Here is a 27,655-nt window from a genome sequence, read left to right as displayed (position 1 = left end):
CCAAACTTCTGTTATTCGCAGTGTTGCTGTCTCATTGACGTATTATCCCCGTCCCAAAACTTCTTTTATTTGCAGTGTTGCTGTCTCATTGACGTATTAACCCCGTCCCCAACTTTTTTTTATTAGCAGTGTTACTGTCACATTGACGTATATCTCGCATCTCCTCTTATTCGCAGTGGTGCGGTCTCATTGAAGTATATCAAACATCACATTCCCTTCGAAGTGTAAACTGTATCATTGACGTATACCCCACAACTCCTATATTGTTGGTAGTTTGTAAGGAACAGTCATCCATAATTTAAACCGAAAGTAGTTTTACAAGTACCCAAAGTTAAGCAGCAGTCGATTCTATATAAATAATAATGGAAGTATTACATATAAAGGAGGTTGTATTCGGGAGGATAGTGATCACACAACTTGATATAAAATTAATCTCCACAAGGACAGCTTTTAGATGAAAAAAATCATGAAAATCGATAAAATCTCTTTATTAACAGATGCTATAAAAGACTTGATAAAATAAAAGATATATGCGAGATCAGAATAAATTTTATTCTACAAACAAATCTTTAAGTTTCTGAACATATTTTATACTTTAAATCTATCATCCACTACTTGAGCAATAAACATCATAACCATCATGTGGTGTATCGAGCCTGGCGTCTAGTAGACCAAATTGCATTTTTTTTTTTGCATTTTTGTTCAATTGTTTCCACCTTTTAGATAAAAAAAATACTTGAATATGTGAAGTACCTCAGTCTTTAAAGTCCCTCTTAGTAAAAAGCGTCAAAAAGTAGAATATTAAAAGTACCAAACTCCCAAGGAAAATTCTAAACCGGAAGTCAAATGGCAAAATCAAAAAGCTCAAACGAACGGAAAACAACTGTCAAATTTCTTACTTGGTACAAAAATATTTTCCATATGTAGTAAATGGTAAATTATACCTGGTTTTATATCTAGCTAAACCTCTCGCTTGTATGACTTATTCTTCTATTTGACGTCATATTAAATACATTTGAAACATTTTTTCGCGGTGAAATACACTTGACCAGCTCATCTTTTCGTTGTAAGCTAATTAAAATGAATGTAGATAGAGCATGTTCGATGAACCGCATGGCGAATGTTGAGTTATTTCATGCAGATTCTTGTGCTCTTTTATAATCGAATACGCTTCCACGTCCAACATGAGAGGAGGGTAACTTTCTTTTTTCAACTTCTGTATTAAATTTTCGTCGCTTTGCTCTGTCGGATGCTTCTGGTTCATCGGAATCAGCTGCCCCAAAGCCTCCACCACCTGGGGTTTTCAGTAAAAACACATCCTAAAACAGAAAACATATAGAGAAAACAGAGTCAGGTAGTCATATTCTCTCAATGATGCACTAGCGCATTTGGATCTATCGTATTTGGATTGAGTGGATTATTTCTTTTAGAAAAAAGACATTTGATGTATAATCTTATATTATGTATATTATTGTCAAAATATATATAATAAATTTCCACTCATTTATGATCCCTAAAATCCATAGGCTCCTAGCGAAACATAATGAGAGGGAAGGATTCAGTTACGCTTGTAAAAAAGGTTAATCTAAAAAAACAAAAAACAAATATAAACTGGGCTATGCGTGTAAAATACCTTCAAGTTTCCAGATTGCTCGATTAACATCTACCAAATAATGAATGCCAAGAGAGACTTTGCATTGGAAAAAAACACAAACAAACAAAAAACAACGAAACTAAACTCTACCTCCACTCAAACGGAGCATGACGTTTTCGTTTTTATGAGAAAAAAAAACCCTTAATTGCAGTTATGAATTCTCAAGTTGGAAATATTAATTATTAATTCATCTTTTTCTCAGTATTTCTGTTGTGTACTCCAATAGCGTCTACAATGCCAACAATTCTGAAAGTTATCCATTTTCTGCAGTCTGTATCTCATTATATATGATAGCTACTTAGAAAAATGACAGAAATGAATATAAAAAACAAACATACTTAAATACTGAAAGAGTGCTGTCATTGTAAGAATGTGAGTATCAAGAAAATTCTGATGTCTACACTGTAAAACTATCAAAGAAAATGACACATCGTATCACATCTCCATTTCATATTGATGACAGATTGCGCAACACAAATCTTTGATGTGACCACCCGTAAAGATTATGTAAATTCATAAACGAAAGGAATTATTAATCTGGTGCAAAATAACATATTCGTGTAAAAGAAAAGATTTTAAGTAACAAATGCAGTTGTTTATGGGCTGTAGTGGGATTCTTTCGATTTCACTGAGTTTAATTTCATGGTATTCGGGAGAGATAGTTTCGATTTGGAAAACTAAATATTATGCATTTTTTTCGTTTATATTTTTATCATTTTAACATCGCGATGACCCATGCTATTTTTTACGTATTTATATATATTTCTCATGACAAAACACTTTCATAAGTATTCATTTATGAAATGTGTTTATTACAGCGAGAAGAAATATTATTTTGCACTGGATAATATCCGCGTATTTATACGAAATACGTTCGGTAATTAGTCGAAAGCGCAATGAACGTGTCCAGAAATTTCTGCGGCAACATAACACCGGTATGACCTCTCACGGTCACATCTATCTGATGCAAAACAAATGGAAAGGTTCGAATAAGTAATTTGGTGAGTGTTACTCTGTATTTATAAATACCGTATACTACAACTGAGCTGGTCACCACATTGATCAGATTCATCCACAAAGATTTTAAACCAACTAAAATGTATGGGTTGTTCCAACTTCATATTACCATGATCAACAGGACTTGGGACATTCAATGAATGGTTATGTTGTATAAATAAAAATGTATTCAGGGGACAAAAAGAAATATTTCTGTTTAACATTACAATACTATGGTCAGCTTCTACGAAATAAAGAAGGGTTATTCTTATATTTTGTAGAAAAATATAGGATATAAGCAAGGAAGCTTGGTTTAAGGTTTAGGATGTCTTGATAACCCTTTTTAGAAAAATAAAATGAATGGTGTCTCGGGTAGACAAGAATTTATTGAAATATCTAACAAACACAGAAGCTATTAAAATAATACAAAGTATCCTAACCCGACTTCCAGTTAAATAGGATTAACCTGTTCACCTTGATTTTGTAACAAGGTAAAACATTTCAAATTTACAAGGGGTGGCCGAGTGGTCAGCTCTCTTAGTAGTTACTACTGTAATCACTAGCCAGTCAACACTGAGGTTGTGAGTTCGAACCCTGCTCGTGTGGGTGCACTCGACTCCAATCTTAATTGACTAGGATCTATCGAAGGTCGGTGGTATTCTCCAGGCACTCCGGCTTCCTCCAACAATAAGAACTGGCCGCCATGAAATAGCCTAATTGCGGTGCTTAAAAGTGGCGTTAAAACACAAAAAATTTAACCAAATCAAACCAAATCAAAACTTTAAATACAACAGTCTGCACACAAATGTATCATTTTTAAAACCCAAAAGAGCAATAGTGTAACGATTCCTATATCGAGTTTCATCGTGATAATCTAAAGTCATTCCTAATATTTTTTTGTAATTTTTTAAAACATTACATACAAATTTACACTACTTTCGTTTCAGCTAGTTGATATACTGCAATGTTTAAATATCGATAAAACTGTTATACAGGCGCCCAAAACATTAAAAATAATTCTATTTTACCATCTAATTTCTATGTCTATAATATTTATTTTATGAGTCGATACAAAAAGGCTGTAAAACGTTCTTTCCGAATTTAGAACTGTAACTTCGTATTGAAATCCTTCTAACCAGTTGTATTTGAGATCTAAGTTGTGAAGAGTCTACAAGTTATTAATTAACCTTTTGGTTTTTTAGTCTTTACTGCTTCAACGATGATTACAACACTTTCTTTTCTCTGTGAAAATCCCTGGTAGTTAGCTACCCAACCGTTGTTAAATGAAGATGTATTAAGAAACAATTGTTTTATCTTTATCCTTGGCTGAAAGTTTTTTTTAAAGTTTGACACAATTTTAACTTGTCCATCATTATATCAAGCTTGGACTATCACACTACTGTCCTATTATACTATTTTATGTTCCAGTATCATGGTATATAAAGAAAAAGATGTGACAACTATCCACAAAAGACCAAAATGAAACGGACATTAACAACTATAGGTCACCGTACACCAATGAGACAACTATCCACAAAAGACCAAAATGAAACAGACATTAACAACTATAGGTCACCGAACGGCCTTCAACACTATGAGCAAAGCCCATACCGCATAGCCAGCAATAAAAGGCCCCGATAAGACAATGTAAAACAATTCAAACGAGAAAACTAACGGCCTTATTTATGTAAATAAATGATCGAAAAACAAATATGTAACACACAAACAAACGACAACCACTGAATTACAGGCTCCTGACTTGGGACAGGCACATACATAAATAATGTGGCGGGGTTAAACATGTTAGCGGAATCCCTCCCCTCCCCTAACCTAGGACAGTGGTATAACAGTACAACATAAGAACGAACTATAAAAATCAGTTGAAAAAGGCTTAACTCATCAGATGGACAAAAATACAAGTGGACGTGGCCGGGTACTTATACATCCCGAAACAAAAAGACACAATGAACAAATCTGAGAGTACTCGCAGTTATCTGACAGCTAGTTCAAAGCCACTAACAACTAATAAAAAATCATGCATCTAAGACTAAGCTATCAAACCGTACACATCCAACATCCAATGGATTTAGTGTAAAGACGTCATAAACAGCCAGAGAAAAACATGACCTTGTGCAATGCCAAGTTACAGGTATCGAGATTTTTCTTTATAATTTTCGTAGAACATTCTTAAAACAAAAATCAAAAGTGGGCATATTGTAAGGATTTTAAAGAATATTCACATGTGTCTTGTACGTATACACGATACAAAACATAAAAACATAGAAAAATACTTTTAATTGCTATGCAGACATCCATTGCTTAAATTAAATAAAATCATTGCAGTTATATCATATATTTCACAAATAAAAATTTATCTGGATTTTCATTTTTCATTTTCAGTTTCAATGTATGATAAAGCATCAAAAATCCCAATCAAAGGAACTAGAACATTATTTATCGTTTTCTTACTTTTTTGCTTTGTGGGATGTATTATATTAATATGCAGTCACGCCCAATCGGAATGGAGACGTTAAATCCGATGCCCCGTAACAAAACAAGTAGATGTGTCGTAATGAATGATAAATAGAAACTAACCAACGGAGTTTAATTGTCAACCTGTAACCATAAAAAAAATATACATTTTAAAAACACTCATTGCACCCAGGATCATTATGTGGCTAGGGTTAAGGGTTAAGGTAAAATTTCTGCCCATGTCAGATTATACCCTCTTTTTCGAGCCTTGCAGTGGCCAAACAAATTTCCAGACCTTCATCCCGGGTGACCGTTATCCTAAAGTATTAATTGATAATTTGTTCTGGTCCTCAATATGTATGAAATATATGAACTTCAAGTGAAAGCAGTCATCTCGACCAATCAATAGTTGCTTAGTGGTGAAGTGTGTTGTGTACGTGGAGCCGTCTAAATTGTTTCGTATCTACAAAATACTACTAGTAGCCACAAAAGCCAGTAACACTTTGACAAATATGCTTCGCGATTCTAAATCAGTAGACTATAATTTAAAAGTTGCTTCAAAAACATCAATTCGGCATCATCTCAAAAATTGTAGCTGTCAAATTTAATAACGTCTATCTGTTTATTATTTTCAAGCTGTTTAATTGATTGCAGATATTTTCAACACGCATACGGATATTTATCTAAAAGTTAATGTGATCAAGTGAAGATATCTAATATTAAAAAATGATACACTGACAAGTTCCGGTTCCGATAAACGTGTCATGAAGAAGTTCTGATATTCTAAGGATTGGTTCTTGTACCTAGACATGCATTTGAAAATAATACCTACAAGTGACATATGGAAGTTGAACTTCTTGTAAAGAGATTACGCTATGCGCCACCGAAGCATCGTTACACTTTTACAAGAACTATTATTATATGTCACTTTTTAAGTCTCTCAGTCAAATCTTTTCGAAAACAAAATTTTAAAGTCCGTGACACTAAAAATTTAGGTCACAGTGACATATTTTCGTGTGACGCTAATATCTAAAACCCAAAAGATCATTCATACACATAGTTGTGTGATTGTAGGTACTCATTATTCCGGGATGTTAAACTTCATATAAACCAACGAAGTGACTGAAAATGTAGGTCATATACTGCCTATTATACACTTACTTTACTGATGAGATCTTAGACTAATGTATATAATTATACAATTCTTAAAAACCCATAGTCCAAGGTTTATCATTGATAACCATTTGTATCTGCGTTCTAAATACACTTTTAAACACTGAAATGTGCCAGTGAAGCGTAAAATGTAAGGCGTACGGTGATTTACCGTTTCGTGGAATGCTGATATATATATTATCTATAGATGCATCCTTACACCAACATCGACTCTGCTCTAAAACTTAAATCCACATTAATGGATGAAATATTGATCTTATCACTAAATTTCATGACAAGTCTCTTACAAATTCATCTTTTAAAACTGCGTATGTTTCTTTCTGACAACTGGTTGGTACTACCTTTACCCTCTCAACTTCGTCAATGCAAACATAAACGCGACCAGGTCCCCTCTATCTATAAGTTGTCGCATTGAAATTAAATTATCAGAGAAACCAAAAAAAATCTTCGTCTATGTTTCACTGAACTTAATCAACTGACGTTCAATGAACCTTTTCTTTCAGCACACATGTATATATAATGTGAGCGCATCATGCTAAAACGCCTTAAACTATAAAACTAAATAAAAGTATATATATATAACATTGGCATTGATAATTTTACATTTTACTAAAAATGTTCTAAAAATTGGCTCTACATCGGGTTCTGCTAACAGCTTTGATAGTATATCGTATCTGTAATGTCAATATATATGTTCCTGATCGTATATACGATGTCCGCTATCGATTTGCTAAAATGTCTTTATACGAAATTTTATCACGTGGACACGACAACAGTTTGTAAATTCATGATGACCAAAATGATTAAATATAAGAAATGGTTAAGCTATGTGATTGCACTTTCAGTCACACTAGTAAAAGTTTACGTTTTATGTGTTCTCGTCCAATTTTAAATTACGCAAATACAGGACATAAATAAATAATTTTCGTTTTTTTTTTCTATAATTGGTGTACAGATGTCATTAGTTAGCTAATTTTCTTTTATATGATTTTTGTATGTTCCTGAAGACAAACAGCCTATCAATTCATTTAAAAAAGATTTACTACCCATAGACTTTCCGTTTATGCTGATTAACACAACCGAAGGGGTACTGAGTAAACGAGTTATAATTGAAATATGTCGCACATGAAAAGTAAACTAATAAAATTGAGAATGGAAATGTTTGATACGGATGAAGTACTATAATTTTCGTTTTACTAATCCACTTTAATGTTGACAAGTGAAGCTGAAACCCTGGCTCATTAAGTCTAAGAAAGATGGTCACTAAGCGGAGTTTGAAGTATTTTCACAAACTTAAAAAAAAAAAAACATTTAATACTATTACCAAGATTTTATATATTCAGAGACATGCATATAAAACATGTCTCTGATACATTGAACTTTATATAAATTTTATAAATTAAAATAAAATTCTTCTAAATTTTTATGGCTCTTGACCCAAGAAAATTTTACTCTTATTGAAAATCTGAACTGTTATATTTGTGACTGTTTTGAATTAAGGAGATCAGGTATGAACACCGACACTAAAGTCAAGTAAACAATTTGAGAATAAATACATATATAATGTAATTTTAGTATTCTTTTATTCACAATATATATGTGGTTTTTAGCTTGATTCTGACCAATGCTTATATTCCAAATGTATAATGTATATGCCGCTATTATTGTTGTTATTACCAATTATGTAAATCAATTGTATCTGATTTTATGCCCTTTATGGGCCCTGTAATTTGGGAAATAAAAATATTCTATTCTATTCTATTCATTGAACTACAAATTTGCATGGTCACTATTGTGATTAACACATCATTAACTTGTACAATACAATTGTCTAGTTGTGATTGATATTTTAATAAAAAATGCCATTATAAAGGCAATGCTTACCTCGACTTCTGGTAACATGGCCCACGTGGAGAATCTCATGTTTTTTATTTTGCACAAAAAGAACAAATTTTTCAAGACGGTAATAGGACTTTTCAAGATTGTGTTTGTAAATCATCCAATGATAGTGATAATCGACAGTGAAAAGGGAAATTAACAAGAGAATATCTTTATATGCTTATTATTAGATAATCTCATGCATTTGATAAGATAGTTAAATATAATTAAAACTTAGACTGGATAATAATTACTAAGCTAATATAAATATAGATCATTAAGATGTATTCCATTTGGTTTAACCTTTGCATTTTGAGTACACTTGCACAGAGCCAAACTTGACACTACATATAAGTACAAGGATTACCATAGTCAACCTGGGAACAGTATATCTCAACATATATATTGATATTTGTTTAGGGCCAGCCGAAGGTCGCCTCTGGGTGCAGGAATTTTCTCGCTGCATTGAAGACCTATTGTGACCTTCTGCTGTTGACTGTTTTCAATTTTATGACTACTGTTCCCTTCAATATATATCTCATCAAACTTGAAATTTAGGAAACAACAGATAACTTGATTTCTACTTCATATATTGACTAACATCTATTAATTGTCAAGGAGAGCTAGTTGAGAACTAATTTACGACAAAGATATTATATTAGCTTTCTTATTGTGAGCTTTTCATTTCTATGTAGCAACATCCAAGCAATGAGGTATACATGCCAATGAGATATATATCCACCAGTGCAATAGACACTCTCCAACATTGTAGGCTAAAATAAAATACATTCAAGGGCAATAATTTGTCTAAAGAGTCGATAGCCTGGGGTCCTGGCTAATCTTGTCTGACGACGCGCAGCTAGATTGGGCCAGATGCCAGGCTAAGGAGTCGACTGATGATTTCATCCAAGTTAACTTATTAGAAGATCTAGTCTTTTTGATCATTTTTGCCATTAAAACACCTCTCTATCATTTAGTTTTCAAGATAATATGGTAATAGGCAAAAATATTGGTAAAAATCGCTAATAATATAAGTAATATTGATTATGGTTCTACTAACCCCTGATGTTTAGTTAATAATGCAATAAATTGGTATAAAATGTAATTAAAGAGCAATAACTCCAATTAAGAGTTGATTAATGACTTTGCTCATGTGGATCTTGTCTTTCTGATCATTTTTACTATTTAATGTTTCTATTTATCTATTTTAGTTTTTAACATTGTAGGCAAAAACGCCAAAAAAATGGTAAAATTCTTTAAAGTTAGATGATACCTACGTTTTTGTAACAGACAGACAGACAGGCAGAACACTTAAAATCATTCCCTTCACTAAAAATAGTTGCCCTAATGCTTATAGTATCTGACAAATAAATCCTTTCCTTTCCTTTTCCAAACAAGATACTAGCAATCCAAACTAAATAATGAAAATATAGGATTACAAAAATACTGTGCACACTAGCTTCAGGACAATCTTACTGTCATATAAAGATTAATAAAATCTCCTTATATAGTATTAAAGAGCTTGAAAATGGCTTTTTGTAAATAAAAATTTAAAAATTTTCTTGCAAATAAATTTAAAATGTACCACTATATAATTATATAATAAAATTCACAACATGTCTGTTATATGTTTTAAATTTCAGTCATATGAATGTGTAATTATTTAATACATCTTGATGAAAGTATTCCAAAACACTGTCAGAGAAGTTAATTTTAACATTTTTTGGTTGTCTGTGTTCAATTTAACTAATTTAAAAGTCCCATGGTGCAGTTTTTCATTTAATTACAATACACATTTTACAAAGTAGCAGCATTTATATTTATAGTCTAATTAATCACACTAAGCATTATTTATCAGCACCGATTCAATTGTACATAATAAACCAACCTAGAAGGCCTTATGAGGATTTTTATCAAGAAAAGTAATCATTATTTGAAATATGAAGCATCTTTTTCAGACCATAATCCATTTTTTTTTTAACATTTTCAACAGTGGGCATTGTCAGCTAAAGGCTTTTGTTTCATTGGTATCACCTATCTGTTACAGTCTCATTCACACAATTCAATCCACAACACTAACAAAATAGCAATAAAAAGATGTGGTATAAGTGCCAATGAGACAACTCTACTTCCAAGTCACAATGTGTAAAATGTAAACAATCAAAGGTCAAAGAAAGGCCTTCAACACATATATACTTGGAAGAACTTCTGATACTTTTTTTAACTAAAAATTCAGGGACAATGATAGGATTCTAAGTAACCTCTTCACATGACTCTATAAGACTGTGAATGGTTTTATAAGTCAATGCCTAATGCAACTAATTGGTCTTATAAAGATATGTCTAGGACTAATGAGAAGTTCTTTAGTCATAAAAAATTGATTCTATATTGAAACTAGACAAATTGAGGTTCCGGCACTCCATTCTAGACTTCTGAAGTACTGTATCATAACAAAGTCAACACTTTCTTTGCGATATTATTGTGTCTGGGAGACACAAATGATGCCCCCACAGATGCAACATGTTTTTTTTAAATACACAAAATGAGAGCACATAGTTCTATGGTTCATTTTAGGAGTAGTTATCTGGAAATGCTATGCACATCTTATGCAAGAATATACAAAAAGTTTAATAAAAATTAGTAAAAATCAAAACCTTGAACACATACACACCTTTATTACAAGTATGTGTACAAACAGTCATCAAAGTGAAAAATTCCTATCATTCAAACTGTATGAGGATTTATAGGGTACGTATGCTATTATATTTTTGTTATATGTTAAATTTTTAGCAATGTTGGCCATGTTGGTTGGCATTCAGGGTCATCAGACTCATTTTTTGGCTTCTCTGTTTTAAGGGAGAGATTTTCCTAAAAGTTAATGAGCAATGACAGACACCAAGTGATTGGAAAAGCTAAGACTGGGCATTTGTATCTGATGTGTTCTTTACTTTTTTTCCTTTCTAAACCTTTGGTCTGGTTGATAAAACATATAGTTAGTCCACAACATGTTCTGTGTACACAGAGAAATTATATCATAATTTTTCACTTTAAAATACTAAGCAATGATCAATACACCTAGAATACTTTTCTTGTTATTTTTCAGTCAGATTTTCTTTAAATATATAACAGTCATTGTCTGTTTTCTTGTTCAATTTAGTTTATATTTCAACAGTACAGAAGCATAAAACCAATTCGTTTAAAAATCAACTCCTTTGAAAATCTATTCCATCATAAAGAATAAGTTTTCAACTGATTTTATGTGAGACATTATTACTAATTATTATGTACTTAATTTTCCATTTTTAAAGTACTCATTTCTATGTAAAAGATTGAAGAAAAGTTCACAATTAATATTTGCCACAATATTTCTAATTCTTAAAGAGATGTTTTATTTTTGATTCTTCCACATGTCATGTTAGGATTACACAACTGCTTTGAAATTCTTTCTTGTGATTCTAATTTCTGGTTTTTAAAACTTTATTGTAACAAAAATAAATGATTCCATAAAATAAGTCGCTGTTTAAAACCAGATTTTCTATCAAGACAGGTTCACTTGTGTTCTACAACAATTTTTATAGGTCCAAATATTCTGTTTATTGCCAAAAATATAATCAATATAGTACTACAATTTGTGCATCATAAATACCAGATCCTGGGGAGGAAGCTTTTTGTCTCATCATTGCCAGAATGCTTGGTATCCCATCTACAATATTCCATCAAAGCAAAGATGGTTGGTAAATGGTTTGTCTAATTAACAAGTGCATAACTATCTGCTTTTCCTCTCTATCTTTAAATCACAGATGACTAATGAAGTTAAAAAAATGTTTCTTTAATTCTGATCAGTTATCTATGGTGTCCTCTGTGAACCAAAGCCTCATGGGACAGCACATTTTCATAACATAAATCCTAATGAGAAAATCATGCCAATCCCCAGTCAGTTTCATTAGAGAAAAGTGAAGTAAAAAGCTTCCAACTAGAGAAGCACAGTCTGTAGAAGTAATTAATCCCATGATCATCAATGAGAGCACTCCATCAAAATTCTGTTGTAGTTTTTGGAATTTGAGTGACTGCTTTTAATATGAATTACATATGTTTTTGTATATTATTTTTGTTTATGGTGTATGAAACACTACTTAAATCAATAGTTATCATTTTCCTTTTTATTTCATTTATTGTGTAATTCTCATGCAAGATCCCTCAAAGTGAAAAACACAAGTGCTGAAGCAATAACTGTCTCTTTCCCTTTCAAGGTGAATTTTGATTGGTAATTTCATTTGAAAGTAACAGTATAATCTTGACTCAAACCAATATATTATAAAGAAAAAAACCCAGTTATACTGATTGATTGGTGATAGTTGTTGAACTATTTCAGGGAGAACAAAATTTAGTCAAATAAAACCTTAAAATGCATTATATGTATTTGTCTCTTGACTGACAAAATAATTTGTACAAGCTTTGAAAACAAAAAGATTCATTTTGATCCTTTCTACAAGCCAGAATAATTATAAATGGCTATATTTTATTTACATGTTCTTATACTTTTTATTCAAGACACTGATTTCGTGTCAACTCCCAGCTGTTTCCTAGCTATCAGAGGGACTCCGGCAGATCTCAAACAAACGAGAGGCAACTCATTTGGCAAAAAGTCCAGGAAAACTGGATTGGATATAGGCACATTAGTATGTTCATAGCTGCAATTCCTTTTATGTAGATTTTTACATATATATTATAGACATGTTATGGTTTGACTATCCAAGGTCTTGACAAGTTATTCTGTGCTTCTGTTAGATATTAAGATAGTAGAACAACAAGAAGCACCAGTAGATCACTTTACTTAAAACAGCAAAATCAAAGCATACCTACAATAGAACAAGCAACATGTTTGTTTGTCGATGTCTAAAATGTGAATGATAACATACCCCTGCATCACAGTGGACTGAAGTCTTGGATCCCAGACTAACAATTCTGCCATCTTTATAAAACATCAGATTCTCACCTCTACAGCCAGGTTCACCACCTGAAAAGTATAAATTTACTCTCATATTCTGTTGAAGCCAGGGTCAAAAGTTAAACAACACACATCATCTTTTTTTCTATTCTATCGATATATTTTATTAACAATTTCACAATTGTTGTTAACTATTTTTCTATCTTTGTAAATGAATGTCAATTGTCTACTACTCATTATGAATTCTTATTACATTATTCATAATGCTGCTTTTCCTTAAATTGTATGAATTTATTGTCATTTTCTTGTCCGAAGTTTCATATGCTATTTGTGACTAATCAATGTAGTTGCAATTACATGAAGGAGACAACATTAAATGTCTAACAAGATGAAAAACCTCAGGAAGAGTGCTGATGCACAGCTATTTGTAACATTAAATGTGTATAATAGAAAAACTTAATAAAGTCTTTCCTTGAAGTCTTTGGGATCATGGTTGAAAGCTGTAGGAGGAGTTGAAAATTTGTACCCTCTCTTTTATGAGTTTGACTGTCCCTCTGGTATCTTTCGTCCATCTTTTACAAATTTTTGTTCCCAAGTATGCAAAAATCATAAAGAATCCCTCAGACAATTTAATAAAACATGTAGCAGTGGCAAAACTTTAATAACATACGATCTGCATGTGAAGTTTTAGGGATCAGGATTGAAAACTGTAGGAGGAGTTGATTACTGGTACCCAAATTAAGTACACCCTTAAGACAACAGTATCATACTATCAAATCTGACACATTCAAACACAAATATGTCAATCATGAAGAGTCAAAATATGAAATTATTTTTAGAATAGAATTTGAAATTTTGCAATGATATAGATGAAAATAAAAGAAGAATGAGCATGAGGACACTAATGCCCCACTCAAGCTTGCTTATAATATTGAAAATACTTTTTGAGAGCATTTGCTGTCACTGCTAGTTTTTTTAAAGACTTCTATTGTAATGTCATACAAAGAGAGGCAAAAGATACATGTCAGAGGGGCATTCAAACTAATAAGTCACAAATAAACTGATAAGGCTAAAAAAGAAAAGGACCAACAGACAGAAAATAGTACACAAAACACAATATACAAAACTAAAGACCGAACAACACCAAAAGCTGGGGTTGATATAGTCTTTGGGCAGGTTAAACATTAAATTTGTTGTTAGAGTTCAAGCAAGATAGTGTGAGTATTTTACTGAGTATTGTGTATGAGTTTCATACACTTATTTGGCAAATTAAGGTAAAGTGTGGAAACGAAATTTGTTATGCAATTTTCAATAATATGGTGGCATAATTCTTGAATGTGAAGTGACTCACTGATCTAATCCAAACTATGATTGAGATTTAAGTACTTACCATTGCGTATGAGTTTTGATAAAATTTGCATAGAACAAACTATTTTAAAGTAAGAGTACAGAGACAGAAAAATTTGCAATTTTCCAAGTTATAAAAAAACACTGAAAAAAATGAATTTTGAAAGCTTTAGTTAAACATGTTTGTGTATGAGTTTCATAAAATTTGGAAATGAGGAAAACTTTGGTTAGAGTGCAGAAACAAAAAAATTATGGACGGAAGGACATAAAGATGGTCAAGGGTAACACTAATGTCTTAATGCCCTTTCATTCAACAGGGGCACAAACAAACTCATGCTGACATATTTATGTAGCCTTTATAATGCACCTACCAAACAGTCCATAAGGTTGAAAGACTCTTCTCTCAGTTAAAATAGACAAGGTCAAGGACTTTCTCCATAAATATTCTCTAATGACACCATCACCTCCATGATGTCGACCTCTGCCACCAGTATCAGGGTTCAAATGGAATCTGTTCAATATTACAGGGTATCTGTAATACATTCATATAAAACATTTTCACACTTTTATTTGACCTATGACATAAAAACTGAAGCCTGAACTATATTTTCATTATGTTTTATGATGTAATGTCTGATCTCAAATTGTGACTTATTCTACCATGGAAGCAGAAAATCATCAAGAATCTTTCACAGCTTTCATTTACTTATCGTACAACAATGTATCATCTGAGAAATATTAGATACTTAGAGACAAAATATGATACATTATCATTTATTTTGCCTTGTATTTACTCCTTGATCAATCTTTAAAACATAAAATTATAAAATATTTTGCCTTGCAGTTTAAAATTTGAAAAAAAAGTTTTAAAATGGTTACTCAGGATGAAAGATTGTTCAGGCAGCAATGGAATCTTTTATTAAAACCAAATGAGGATAGTTAGTAGACCACTTCGATAAATCACTCCTGCAAAGTTTATTTCATATTGGCTTAGTTGTCTTATATAAGAAGATGAACATGTGATTTTTTGAAGGGATTCTAAGGGAACAATGACACCATGATGGCTACCAGATCAACATCAAATGGGAATAATTTAAAGAGGGCTATCATTTTAAAAATATTATATGTATTTTCAAGAGAATTTTTTTATTTTAAATAGTATAAAATCAAAAGAAAAGAAGATGATAGTAGATTTCAAAAGACATTCTCTTAGAAAATAATTTTCTTCTTTAATTTGTGTATACACTAGCAAATTAAGTGCAAAAAGAAATAAAGACTGCAATAGAATGCACAGAAATAGTTCCAAAAATAAATAACTATTCTGAGAGTTTTCCTAGCAAGACATACACTCTACAGGAAGCTTGTGCACTCCTTAAAAATGATCAAACTCATTCAACATCAGTTTATATTTTAAGCAAACATCTTGACATCACAAGCAAATATGTCAAAATTAAATCAATATATTTGAAATTTATCATGAATTATGTATGCTGTGTTTATTATTCTGGAATTATTAAAGGATCTGATAACATTTTTATAGACTTGAAAAGATAAGAATACTGATAATCAACATTTTCAGCATGAAGAGAAAAATGTAACAAATCACTTTATTTTACATTATGTTTTATAATGGACACATTACAATTTAAAACAAAAAAATACCCAGATAAAAAGTAGTAATTGATGAATAGAGGGCTCCTAACTAAAGCCAGATCAAATAGATTGATTTTATATCACATGCACAGAAATAGAAAAGTATCTTTAGATTGGTAACTTTCAGATAGAATACAGACTTTTTCTGAAAATTATTTGACTAGTTATTTAATAGCTTTTAAATTGCTATATTTTTTTAATTAAGCACAAACTACGTTATTTAAATTAAAATATAAACCATTTGTTTTCACTTTTCATCAAGTCACTAGTCCAAAAACAATTCAGCTAGAACCCATAAATTCATTCATAGGTTGCTTCACTGAAAAATATTATTAATTCTTGGATGTTTGATGATAGTCAACTTTATTTCAGAAAGAGCACCTTATAACAAGTCATAACTACTTTTATGCTAAAGCAGAGAAAAATTTCAAATTAATGCTAACAAAATTGCATTTTTTAATCAAAGCATTTATATGGAATGTAAACTGAATAGCCAGACTGAAAAACATCCTGATGGACATTCAGTCACTTTTGTAAAATTTGGATCAGTCTTTTAATAGCAGCTGATCTTTAAATGTATTTTACCATAAACACCAATATTTAATTCTATTCTATAAAGTGGCAGTCATATATTGGGTAGAGTCTTTAAATATTTTAACTAGGTTATTCATTTCTAAAATGATTCAAATTTTTGAAGTCTGTTGTTCAGTACCACTGCCAATCTCATTTAAAAGATATTTTCCATTATTTTCCTCGTTTTGTTAATGAGTAAATGCTTTTGTATTTTTATTTTCCCATGTACACATGATCCTTCCTTTACCACCATGTAGTCTTATACATTATCACTTGATGTTTACTAACTTCATACCTTTAGCCTTTTCTCTTTGTACAACGACGAATTTTGCTTGATCTATTTTGTTCATAAAGGAAGTTAATACAAACTTAAAACTAAAAACTCTTATGAAAGAGCTTTAAGATTAATCTTTTTTTGGAAGATTGTGAAAACTAAATACCTTATAATGTGTTTAAATATAAATTGATTTTCAGTTAAGATATATAATGGGGTCTGTATTCATTTATTGAGTGATATATATTTTTGATTTGGGTAAAGTGGTATTAATTACCATATAGGTATGTTTCATTTAGTGTTTGAATATCAGAGCATTGTCTGATAATAATGGGAATAACTCAATTGCTCTAGAATGGCCACATTAACACAAGTAGTACAGATCAATCACTTGGAGGTTTTTTATCGGGTTTAACATTGATACTGAAATACAATTATGGTTGAAAGTTACCAACAGAGAATTATTTAATCACTGGAGCATTTATTTTGGAAACTGACATTTTTACTACATCTGAATTATAAGTATTGTTATATTTTGTACAGTTAAATGACTATCAGAGGTATTCTATGATCATTATAAATTAAGAAAATTACATCTTAGTAATGGGAGATAACTCCTTGATATTCAAATAAACATTATTTCATAGCTGCTTCAACAGATTTTGCAAAAAGCATAAAAACATAATAATTATTACATAATCAGTATTGTTTAATCTGTTCATTAAAGAATAGAGTCTTGAATAAATAGACATTTAATTGATACTGAAAGTATTGTTACATAAAATAATGCTAAACAGTACTATATTGATATATAATAGGAATGTTATCCCTACTTATAGTCTCTATCTATAGGATTTAACTTATTGGTTAACACATTTTTCGGCCATTAATGAAAGAGGCTTTGTATTGTATAAGTATGCTATGAAGTAATCAATCAAGTTTCAAACACTGAGGATTATTGCTGGGTAACATTTTCTGTATCATTATGTTTCTATACAGATGTCAACAGATATTTTTCCCCAAAAAGTATAGATATTCCTAGGCAAAATTTAGAAAAAAAGGATATTTATAAACCAAGAAGTGTATTGCAGATCAGTTTAGCTGTTTATAGTTTCTTGCTTTTATAATATGAATTATAACAGCTAAACAGATGTTGAAAAAAGTCCTTGAAGGGCAATACAAATGTAACTTGATTGAGATTTTCTGCAATTTGGACATATTTGGAGATCTTGTATTGTCTTACGGTTTATCCTTTGTTTGACTTTTTCCATAGTAGTAATGTTGCACATAAAAGACATACATTATACTAGATACACAAAGGATTATTTTGTAAAAGTTTGGTTGATACTACTGGTACATTGGTTTCATAGAATTAAAAAAAGAGTTTATAACCACAAAAAGGTGATGGCAATACCTCACATGGCCATTAGGGGATAAAAAAAAAGTGACAATGTGTTTAACTTTTCCCTGATACAATCATCTTCTGAGGTTAAAAAGTTTTCTAAGTACATTTATGGTATGAACTCAAGATACATGTCAACTTATCTATAAATATTCCATGGGATACATATCTCTTATAAAGTTTTTATTAAACAACACAGCATGAATACAATTAATTTTCTTACCTCCTTTCCAGTATTTCTGGGTCTGTAATTCTAGTGTTGGTCATATGTGTATGTACACCTGCTCTTCCATTCCATGTAGGACCCTATAATAATCAAAGATATCTAAGAATTCATGAAAAGAACATAATAGTTAGAAAACCAAACAAACTGTATTTTCAAAGCCGCATCAATTGTGTTACAAGAGTCACTTTTATATATAAATTATGTCATATAATAAATTGGATATGACTACAGAGGTCAAACCCTGAAGAGTTGGGACGAAAATGGACACAATATTAGCACTTGATACAGGTCTGAATTTGGATTGTAATAAATATTTGACACATAATATGTTTTGGACACAGAATAACTGTAGTAAAAAAACTTGCTGTTGCAAATTCCCCCTCCCTATTATTCATGATGTCAAACACTCCCTAGTAACCTGCTTTATGTTAGATTTGGATATAAGAGTATTACGAATGGATGTGTGGAGAAACAGATGGAGAAATAGATGAGCTGTACTATGATCCTGCAAAAAATACCTAAAATCTGTGAAACCTAATTCTGATATTTCAATAGGTTTTATGCATTTTTCATTAAATAATCAAGTATTCTCTTAATATGCTGCCAAAATTTATTCAAAGTAACATAATTAAAACAAATCAAATATTAACAGTAATAACTGTCATTTCCGAAATTTTGAAATTTCATTTTTAAATTTGAAACCCTACACAAAAAGTTATGACAAAAGGGATGCCTTTTCGTTCCATATGGTTAATTTTCCCTTCCTGGACAGTGATGTCTCTTTGGCTACATCTTATGGTGTTTATATATTCAAATTTGTTAGCTATGCTCTTGTCTAAAGTGTTTATTGATGTTTTTGTTTCATTAAACATAATCTATGTATTGCTGGTAAATGATTAAGGATTTCGTTACCACAATTACTAAAATCCTTTACTAAGTTCTTTCATGGATAAAAGAGGGGTGAAAGATACCAGAGGGACAGTCAAACTCATAGATTGAAAATAAACTGATAACACCATGGCTAAAAATGAAAAAGAAAAACAGACAATTAATACTACACAAAACACAACATAGAAAACTAAAGACTAAACAACACGAAAATCAGGCATTTGTCTCTTTTGAATTGTTTTTCATTTGTCATTTTAAGACCTTTTATAGCTAACAATGACCTTAAAGTACATACCTATTCACACTTATCTAAAGAGATATTCAAACCAATTTATGGATTTTCTGTCAATGCGGGGCAAAATCTTATTCATTTCCTAAAATCTTGTTCCGTTTTGTTCTTCATAAACATTTTGTAGTAAATTTGAATTAAAAATGTCAGAAAACCAATCAGAAAAGGGAGATAATTCATATCTTTTTAGGAATCTGACAAACCATGTTGTAAGTTATAAAGCTAATCTATCTGTTACAATTCTATAACCATATTACTGTCAAAATACTTGATAACAGCTGCAAATAAAGCATAAAACTAAATGTAGGTGCACATTTTCAATGTATTATCTGCACCTTTGGAATGAAATGGTTACATGTCACAAGATAACATGCAATATCACAACAATTATCAACAAATATGTTTACACCTACATGATTTATTTTACTTACACCTGAACTTCTAATTTATTTATTTCATTTTATCAGTAGGTATTAATAAATTCTTTTAACGTTTGATTTTTTCAATGAAGTAAATAAGATTGGACCAAACAATTTGTTTTTGTTTAATAGGAAATTTAAATAAGACAAATTAATAGTTCATTGGCAAATCTCTTCAATCTAGTTATTGCCTTACAACTAGAGTAAACACATTATCAAAATTCAATTTATTATTGTGCATAACAAATTCTTAATTATTTTGAATTTCATATCAATTTTAAAAGAATTCACACGATGCATATATGACTCAATCTTATACTTTAAAGATTCTAAAACAACTTTCATTTTTTTGTGTACTGGGCTTTTGCCAGAAAATTAGCAAAATAAAATGTGGGCCTGAGATGTCTCATTGAGCAACTGTTCATCTTATTGCACTGAATGACCTGTGCATGTAAAATTATTAGTAGATGCACTTTCATTAACATGGGTAAAATTAAAAACTTCATACACTGCAGTTGGTTTGAGAAATCCGAGAAAAAATCATAGGAAACAAATTATTATTGTTTTGAGAAATATTTTTCACATTTAAATTTCCAAATCCTTAGTACAATGTGTGGAGCAGGATCTGCTTACCCTTCCGGAGCACCTGAGATCACCCCTAGTTTTTTGGTGGGGTTCGTGTTGTTTATTCTTTAGTTTTCTATGTTGTGTCGTGTGTGCTGTTGTTTGTTTGTCTTTTTCATTTTTAGCCATGGCGTTGTCAGTTTGTTTTAGATTTATGAGTTTGACTGTCCCTTTGGTATCTTTCGTCCCTCTTTTAGAAGCTGAGGTTGAGTAACCCATTAACAACTGAAGAAGTTTTGAATATCAGGATTTATCACATTAAAACTATAATGAGAATTTATGAAAATCTGTCCTTTTCCAAATAAATAAATGGAAACACAAGTAAAATATGCATTAATGAAGAGTCAGTTTCATTAAAAATGGAGATCTAGCTCCATATTAGGAGAGAAATTGTTGCAGACTAAATGGAGACCATCCATCCATGTGATCTGTTAAATCTGTTAGACAGAACATGAGGATTAACCAGTTCCTTCTGATGTTGATGTAATGATAATACAGACTATAACAGGATTAACTGGTACCCAGAACTTGTAGATGTAATGATAACAGTACTGCTACAAGTAACGACATTTTTGTCTTTTGATATAGCTGATTCAAATGTACTTTTATTGTTATCATGACCTAAATACTATTGGATAATAAAACAGCTTAGTAGGCATAATGCATCTTTGAAACATCTGCTTCGTGCAATCAATGGTCAACTGAACATAGACTTTTATTCATCTTGGAAAACTCATTAAAATAAAACTTTAGATACACATGCTGAGACACATGCTTATTTAATTGATTCCATTTTGCAGAGGAAATTAGTTATTATTTTTTGCAACATGCATCTAAAATTCAAAAACATGACTTCAAATAATTTTTATTTACTTTGTCATATTTGTAGCATTCTTCATATTTTTTTTGATAGGATTTGTTACATGTATCATTAATAAATAAACACATGTATGATTGATTTTTTATTTTTTTATGTCCAGTAGCAAATTTATTTCTATAGGAGTAACATTATGGGTTTTACATGCAGAGCAGAATCTGCTTAGCCTTCCAGATCACCTGATATAAACCCTTAATTTGGTCGGTTCAAAATGCTAAGTCTAAGAAATTTTCAGTAAATTCTGGTTTTAAGGGCATACGATACAGTTACAGGGGAGGTAATGACGTTGCTAACGTAAATTGTTATTTTCGTGACGTCAAACAGTGACTTATCGGGAAAAGATGCATTTTTCAACTGATTTTTATCATTCAAACTGATTTAATTTGAAAACAAGTGCATGGACCCTTATTTTTTTAAATTGATATTTTGTTTTATTTTGCAGGGAGATTATGTGGACCAAATTTGATAAAACTGTAAATAGTGCAATTTTTTTAATTTTGATAAATATACAGCAAAAAATGACATTTTTTTTCTCAATTCATGATCATTTGATAAATATGAGTTATTTCTGAATGAAAAATGCATAAATATTTATGATACTTATAAAATACAGAAATTACAAATCATTTAATAAAAAAAAATTGTGTTTATCTTTTTAAACAAAAAAGTTATGGCTTTCTTTCGAAAGCAAAAAATACGGCCACAAATACGAATTTTGAGCAAATATACAAAATTTCGACCTCATTTAACTCAAAAAGTAGCACATGAAGGCATATTTTTTATTACATATTTGATTTACTCAGGCAAAAAATAGCAAAAAAAATCGTATGGCCTTAAGGAGGAAAAGAGGAGACTTTGGATATGACATAAGTACATGGTAATTATGTTTTATGGTCTAATGATCGATATAAATAGCCTTTTGCACCAGGTTATAAATACAGATGGAAATCAATATCACCGCTTAAATTTGACAGTTATTCAAGACATAGGCCACCAGCATATAATGAAAATGTTGAAATAATTAATATATACCATTTAATCTTGCAAAAACAGAAAAATTAACTGAACTGAAGTTACAGGGCAAAATTATCTCTGGAAATGAGGTATGAGATAATTCCTCTACTACTGAATACCAAATATCAACTTATCATAAGTAAGTCCCCTTTCACTGACTTAAACATGTAAACTATTCAAAAATTTCAATGTCAATGGACTATAAATAAGCAGGCAAAGCCGCATAATCTTCATGCTGAATAAGTATGAATTCATACTGACCTGAGAAAAATGTGACAAAAAATATTTAGTTAATTCAACATATTAAACCAGATGCTCCGCAGGGCGCAGCTTTATACGACCGCAGAGGTTGAACCCTGAACGGTTGGGGCAAGTATGGACACAACATTCAAGCTGGATTCAGCTCTAAATTTGGATTGTGATTAAATAGTTGACACAGCATAGGTTTCTGACACAGAATGAATGTGGTCTAATGAACTTAAAAAAAATATGTTTACCTTTGAACAATTCACTATGCTGTTGAATATTAATCCTCTCAAAAAAATGTTTGAAGAAATTTTCTTTTTATTTATGAAATCTGAAATGAAAAAAATTGACCCCCCAATTTTTTTTTCACATCCCCCTTTCCCTTATTTCAAAACTGATCTCAATTCAAATTTCTAATGAAGTTTGCAACAATAACTACTCATTTAAATACATCATAAAATATTAAAATGTAAAAAAAGTGCTTGTTATTACTGAATGGTAAAGATTGTTTTAATCTATCAGTTGGTAGTAAAAGTGAATATACATTGTATATTGTATAAAACAATGATTTAAGTTGATTCAACTGCTATTCTGGACAAAGAAAGATAACTCCAATTGAAATCCAAATGGAATTTCTTGCTATTGCACAATATTGTGCAATTAGATATTTCTTGCTATTGTGCAATACTGTGCAATTGAAAATATTTGCTATTGCACAATACTGTGCAATTGAAGATTTCTTGCTATTGCACAATACTGTGCAATTGAAGATTTCTTGCTATTGCTGAATACTGTGCAATTGAAAATTTCTTGCTATTGCACAATACTTAATATAATAATTTTGGATCCTGATTTGGACCAACTTGAAAACTGGGCCAATAATAAAAAATCTAAGTACATTTTTAGATTCAGCATATCAAAGAACCCCAAGGATTCAATTTTTGTTAAAATCAAACTAAGTTTAATTTTGGACCCTTTGGACCTTAATGTAGACCAATTTGAAAACGGGACCAAAAATTAAGAATCTACATACACAGTTAGATTCGGCATATCAAAGAACCCCAATTATTCAATTTTTGATGAAATCAAACAAAGTTTAATTTTGGACCCTTTGGGCCCTTTATTCCTAAACTGTTGGGACCAAAACTCCCAAAATCAATACCAACCTTCCTTTTGTGGTCATAAACATTGTGTTTAAATTTTATTGATTTCTATTTACTTAAACTAAAGTTATTGTGCAAAAACCAAGAATAATGCTTATTTGGGCCCTTTTTTGGCCCCTAATTCCTAAACAGTTGGAACCAAAACTCCCAAAATCAATCCCAACCTTTCTTTTGTGGTCATAAACCTTGTGTCAAAATTTCATAGATTTCTATTAACTTCAACTAAAGTTATAGTGCGAAAACCAAGAAAATGCTTATTTGGGCCCTTTTTGGCCCCTAATTCCTAAAATGTTGGGACCAAAACTCCCAAAATCAATCCCAACCTTCCTTTTGTGGTCATAAACCTTGTGTTAAAATTTCATAGATTTCTATTCACTTTTACTAAAGTTAGAGTGCGAAAACTAAAAGTATTCGGACGACGACGACGCAGAAGACGACGACGACGCAGACGACGACGCCAACGTGATAGCAATATACGACGAAAATTTTTTCAAATTTTGCGGTCGTATAAAAATTAAAAGTATTGGCAAAAAAAGAGAAGGAAACTTGCAAATCCAAAATGACAGATCCAAAAAGTGTTCACATGTTACAACATTCAAATCTGTGAAGCTGCTGACCAAATATGAAGTTAGATATTCTGTATACAATATTATGTATGCTTCACAATATATCAAAATAAAATGCTGAACGACCCAGATCCCCCTCCTTTCAAAAATTGTCAATATCCGATGCATTTGAATTAAGCACAAAAAATTTATGTAAATACACGCATGCAATCAGGGCTAGCATTTTGAACACATATTTTAATGGTACCTAACTGTCAGAACATGATTACGATTATTAAGGGTATATTAATTGACAGTTGCCTGGTGAGATTAATAGTTTAAGGTAAAATTTTATGATACCATATGCCCTAGGTGTTGATTGACTTTTATTTTTATGACCTAAGATCAGTTCCTCAGATATGGTAATGAAATAGCACCCGTACCTTCTTGAATATACAGACGATCTGCATCACAGCATGAATCAGTCCATTTTTGTCAAAGTCATGTGACATATATCAAACCGTTCCTTTTGTAGTTAAGATCAACGATGCCGATCTGATAAATCAATAAACTGATAATGCCCCCAGTTTATCAAATCTCGTATCTAATTAGTCGATAACGCAAAATCTCGATCGATCTTGCACATGCGCATTGTTTCCCAGAGTATTGCCAATGACTAAGAACATCAAGTATCTGAAAGGCTTACAGCTTATGCTACTACATAAAGAGATCAACAAATATACCAGTATATATTTTAATTGACTCACCATCATATAATAATGCAATGAAATATAAATAATGTATAACACCTATATAAATAACATTAAAAAAATACCAGGCTGAAATAATTTTGTTATGAAATAAAAAAAAAAAGGATTGTCTCCTTTGTTAATGCAATGATTTTTAAAGGAGCTTGTATTTTGTATTGAACACATATGAACGATAATATAAATTGACATTCCACAGAAAATAGGTTTTATGAATTCAAATACAAGTCATAACGCTTATTCTGATAATTGCAGTTAATCCATGTTCAAGTTTTTTTCTGCAGACTTTTATAATTAAACAATATTATGTAAATCTGCCAAGACATAGTTATAAGTTAAGCCAGTACTGCATGTTTTATAGCCAAGTTTTTACAATACACTCCATGTAATGTTACAAAACAATGTCGCTCAGAAACCACATTTGTCATTCCGCATTAAGTATTTATTCTGATGAATTGCACTTTGACATTTCTTTGAAGAATGTCCAACAAAAATTAAGCAGAGAATACATGCTACTTGAACTCAATGATTTGTTGATTACATATTAAAGCATTCATATTAATATGTTATGATATAATAATGATTATAAACTGAGTGACTTAACTATAAATAATTTTCTGATCATTAATGATGATAATATGAGAAAAAGAAGATTTTAAGGAAGCAACAAAAAAATCACAAGTAAAAAAAATCAGAGATCACCATTGGAAAACTATTACATTAAAAAAACTCAAGATTAAGCTATTGTGAATGTGATCCAGGTTGGAAATAGTTGCATTAGATTGGTTAGAAGTTCCTTCTGCACTAATGGAATTATTTGGCTTGTTAAAACGTGAAAATTCTGATAAAAAATTGAACTCCATAAGTCATGAACTATGAATGGTAAGCATATATATGGCTCAAACAGTACATATACTTAGAAGAATAGGGCCAGAAAGGTTTGGTCCTAAAATTCAAACTTGACATATCATTACTAAAATCCAATATCTTCACTCTTCACAATTTTTAATCTGAATAAACCAATATTTTTCCGATTACTGTTTGTCTTAAAGTAACAATTTTTGTATGCTACACATGATATAAATTCAATGTGTTATTTGTGCTGTTTACTGCATTTTAAAGGCTTAATCCTTCTTGGTCTATATAAATCAGATACAGGAAGATGCATATATTATAGTCAGATAATACAGTGGCTGGACAAGGGGGGGGGGGGGGGGGAGGGGTTCCAAGGGTTGGATCCCCCCTTTTTTTTGGCCGATCAATGCATTTGAATGGGGACATATAGTTGGAACACCCCCTTTATCCTGTGTTGGGACCCCCCTTTTTAAAAAGGCTGGTTCCACCCCTGAAATATGATATCCATCCTTCAAGAATATATGTTAAACATGTAAAGTGCACTAAGGTTTGTACTACACCAAAGCTATTATAATAATAAAATGATCATTTTAAACTTTTCAAAAGTTTTATACAAATGGTGGTAACAGCTAATATTGGATATTCAGGATACTAAAAATGAAACCTTCGCTTTGGAAAAATAGATGAACATGGTGCTCTTCAATTCATTTTTAGCTCACCTGGCCCGTAAGGGCCAAGTGAGCTTTTCTAATCACTTGGCGTCTGTCGTCTGTCGTCCGTCGTCGTTAACTTTTTACATTTTGAACTTCCTCTAGAGAACTACTGAATGGAATGAAACCAAACATGGCATGAATGTTCCTTATGAGGTGCTTTTTTTGAAGTCATTTGTATGCATTTCCCATAGGGTCCTATGTTAAACAATGTCCCCCGCTGGCGGCCATCTTGGATGATGGATCGGCTACAAAGTAACAACACTTGGTCAGCACCTCATAAGGAACATTCATGCCATGTTTGGTTTCATTCCAATCAGTGGTTCTCTATAAGAAGTCATTTGTATGCATTTCCCATAGGGTCCTATGTTAAAATAAGTCCCCCGCTGGTGGCCATCTTGGACGATGGATCGGCTACAAAGTAACAACACTTGGTCATCACCTCATAAGGAACATTCATGCCATATTTGGTTTCATTCCATTCAGTGGTTCTCTAGAAGAAGTTCAAAATGTAAAAAGTTAACGACGACGATGACGGACGACAACGACGGACGACAGACGTTGGATGCCAAGTGATGAGAAAAGCTCACATGGCCCTTTGGGCCAGGTGAGCTAAAAATCAAATAATTCTCACTTTCAAAAACTACTGAACATTGATCTTT

At 31.3% G+C, this 27,655-nt stretch overlaps 1 protein-coding gene across 6 annotated transcripts in view; it reads right to left on the bottom strand.

The window, feature by feature from the left end:
• Positions 1-472: 472 nt before the first annotated feature.
• The window catches only part of LOC143079735 (5-oxoprolinase-like), an 88,544-nt gene continuing 61,361 nt past the window's right edge, over positions 473-27,655 (bottom strand). For 5 of the 6 annotated variants that reach the window (XM_076255285.1, XM_076255286.1, XM_076255283.1 and 2 more), the window contains exons 32-35: positions 18,594-18,676; positions 14,840-15,000; positions 13,093-13,190; positions 473-1,319 (exon numbers count right to left, since the gene is read on the bottom strand). In XM_076255285.1, the coding sequence (XP_076111400.1) occupies positions 1,134-1,319; positions 13,093-13,190; positions 14,840-15,000; positions 18,594-18,676 (528 nt within the window). In that variant the 3' untranslated portion in view covers positions 473-1,133. Of the gene's footprint in view, positions 1,320-9,450; positions 9,588-13,092; positions 13,191-14,839; positions 15,001-18,593; positions 18,677-27,655 lie in introns of all 6 variants that reach the window. The other variant, XR_012979470.1, reaches the window with a different exon arrangement.

This window comes from Mytilus galloprovincialis, chromosome 6, assembly GCF_965363235.1.
Source record: "Mytilus galloprovincialis chromosome 6, xbMytGall1.hap1.1, whole genome shotgun sequence".
NCBI classification, from domain to species: domain Eukaryota; kingdom Metazoa; phylum Mollusca; class Bivalvia; order Mytilida; family Mytilidae; genus Mytilus; species Mytilus galloprovincialis.
The sequence above is the reverse complement of the archived record's forward strand: the minus strand, read 5'-3'. Positions and strand labels throughout refer to the sequence as shown.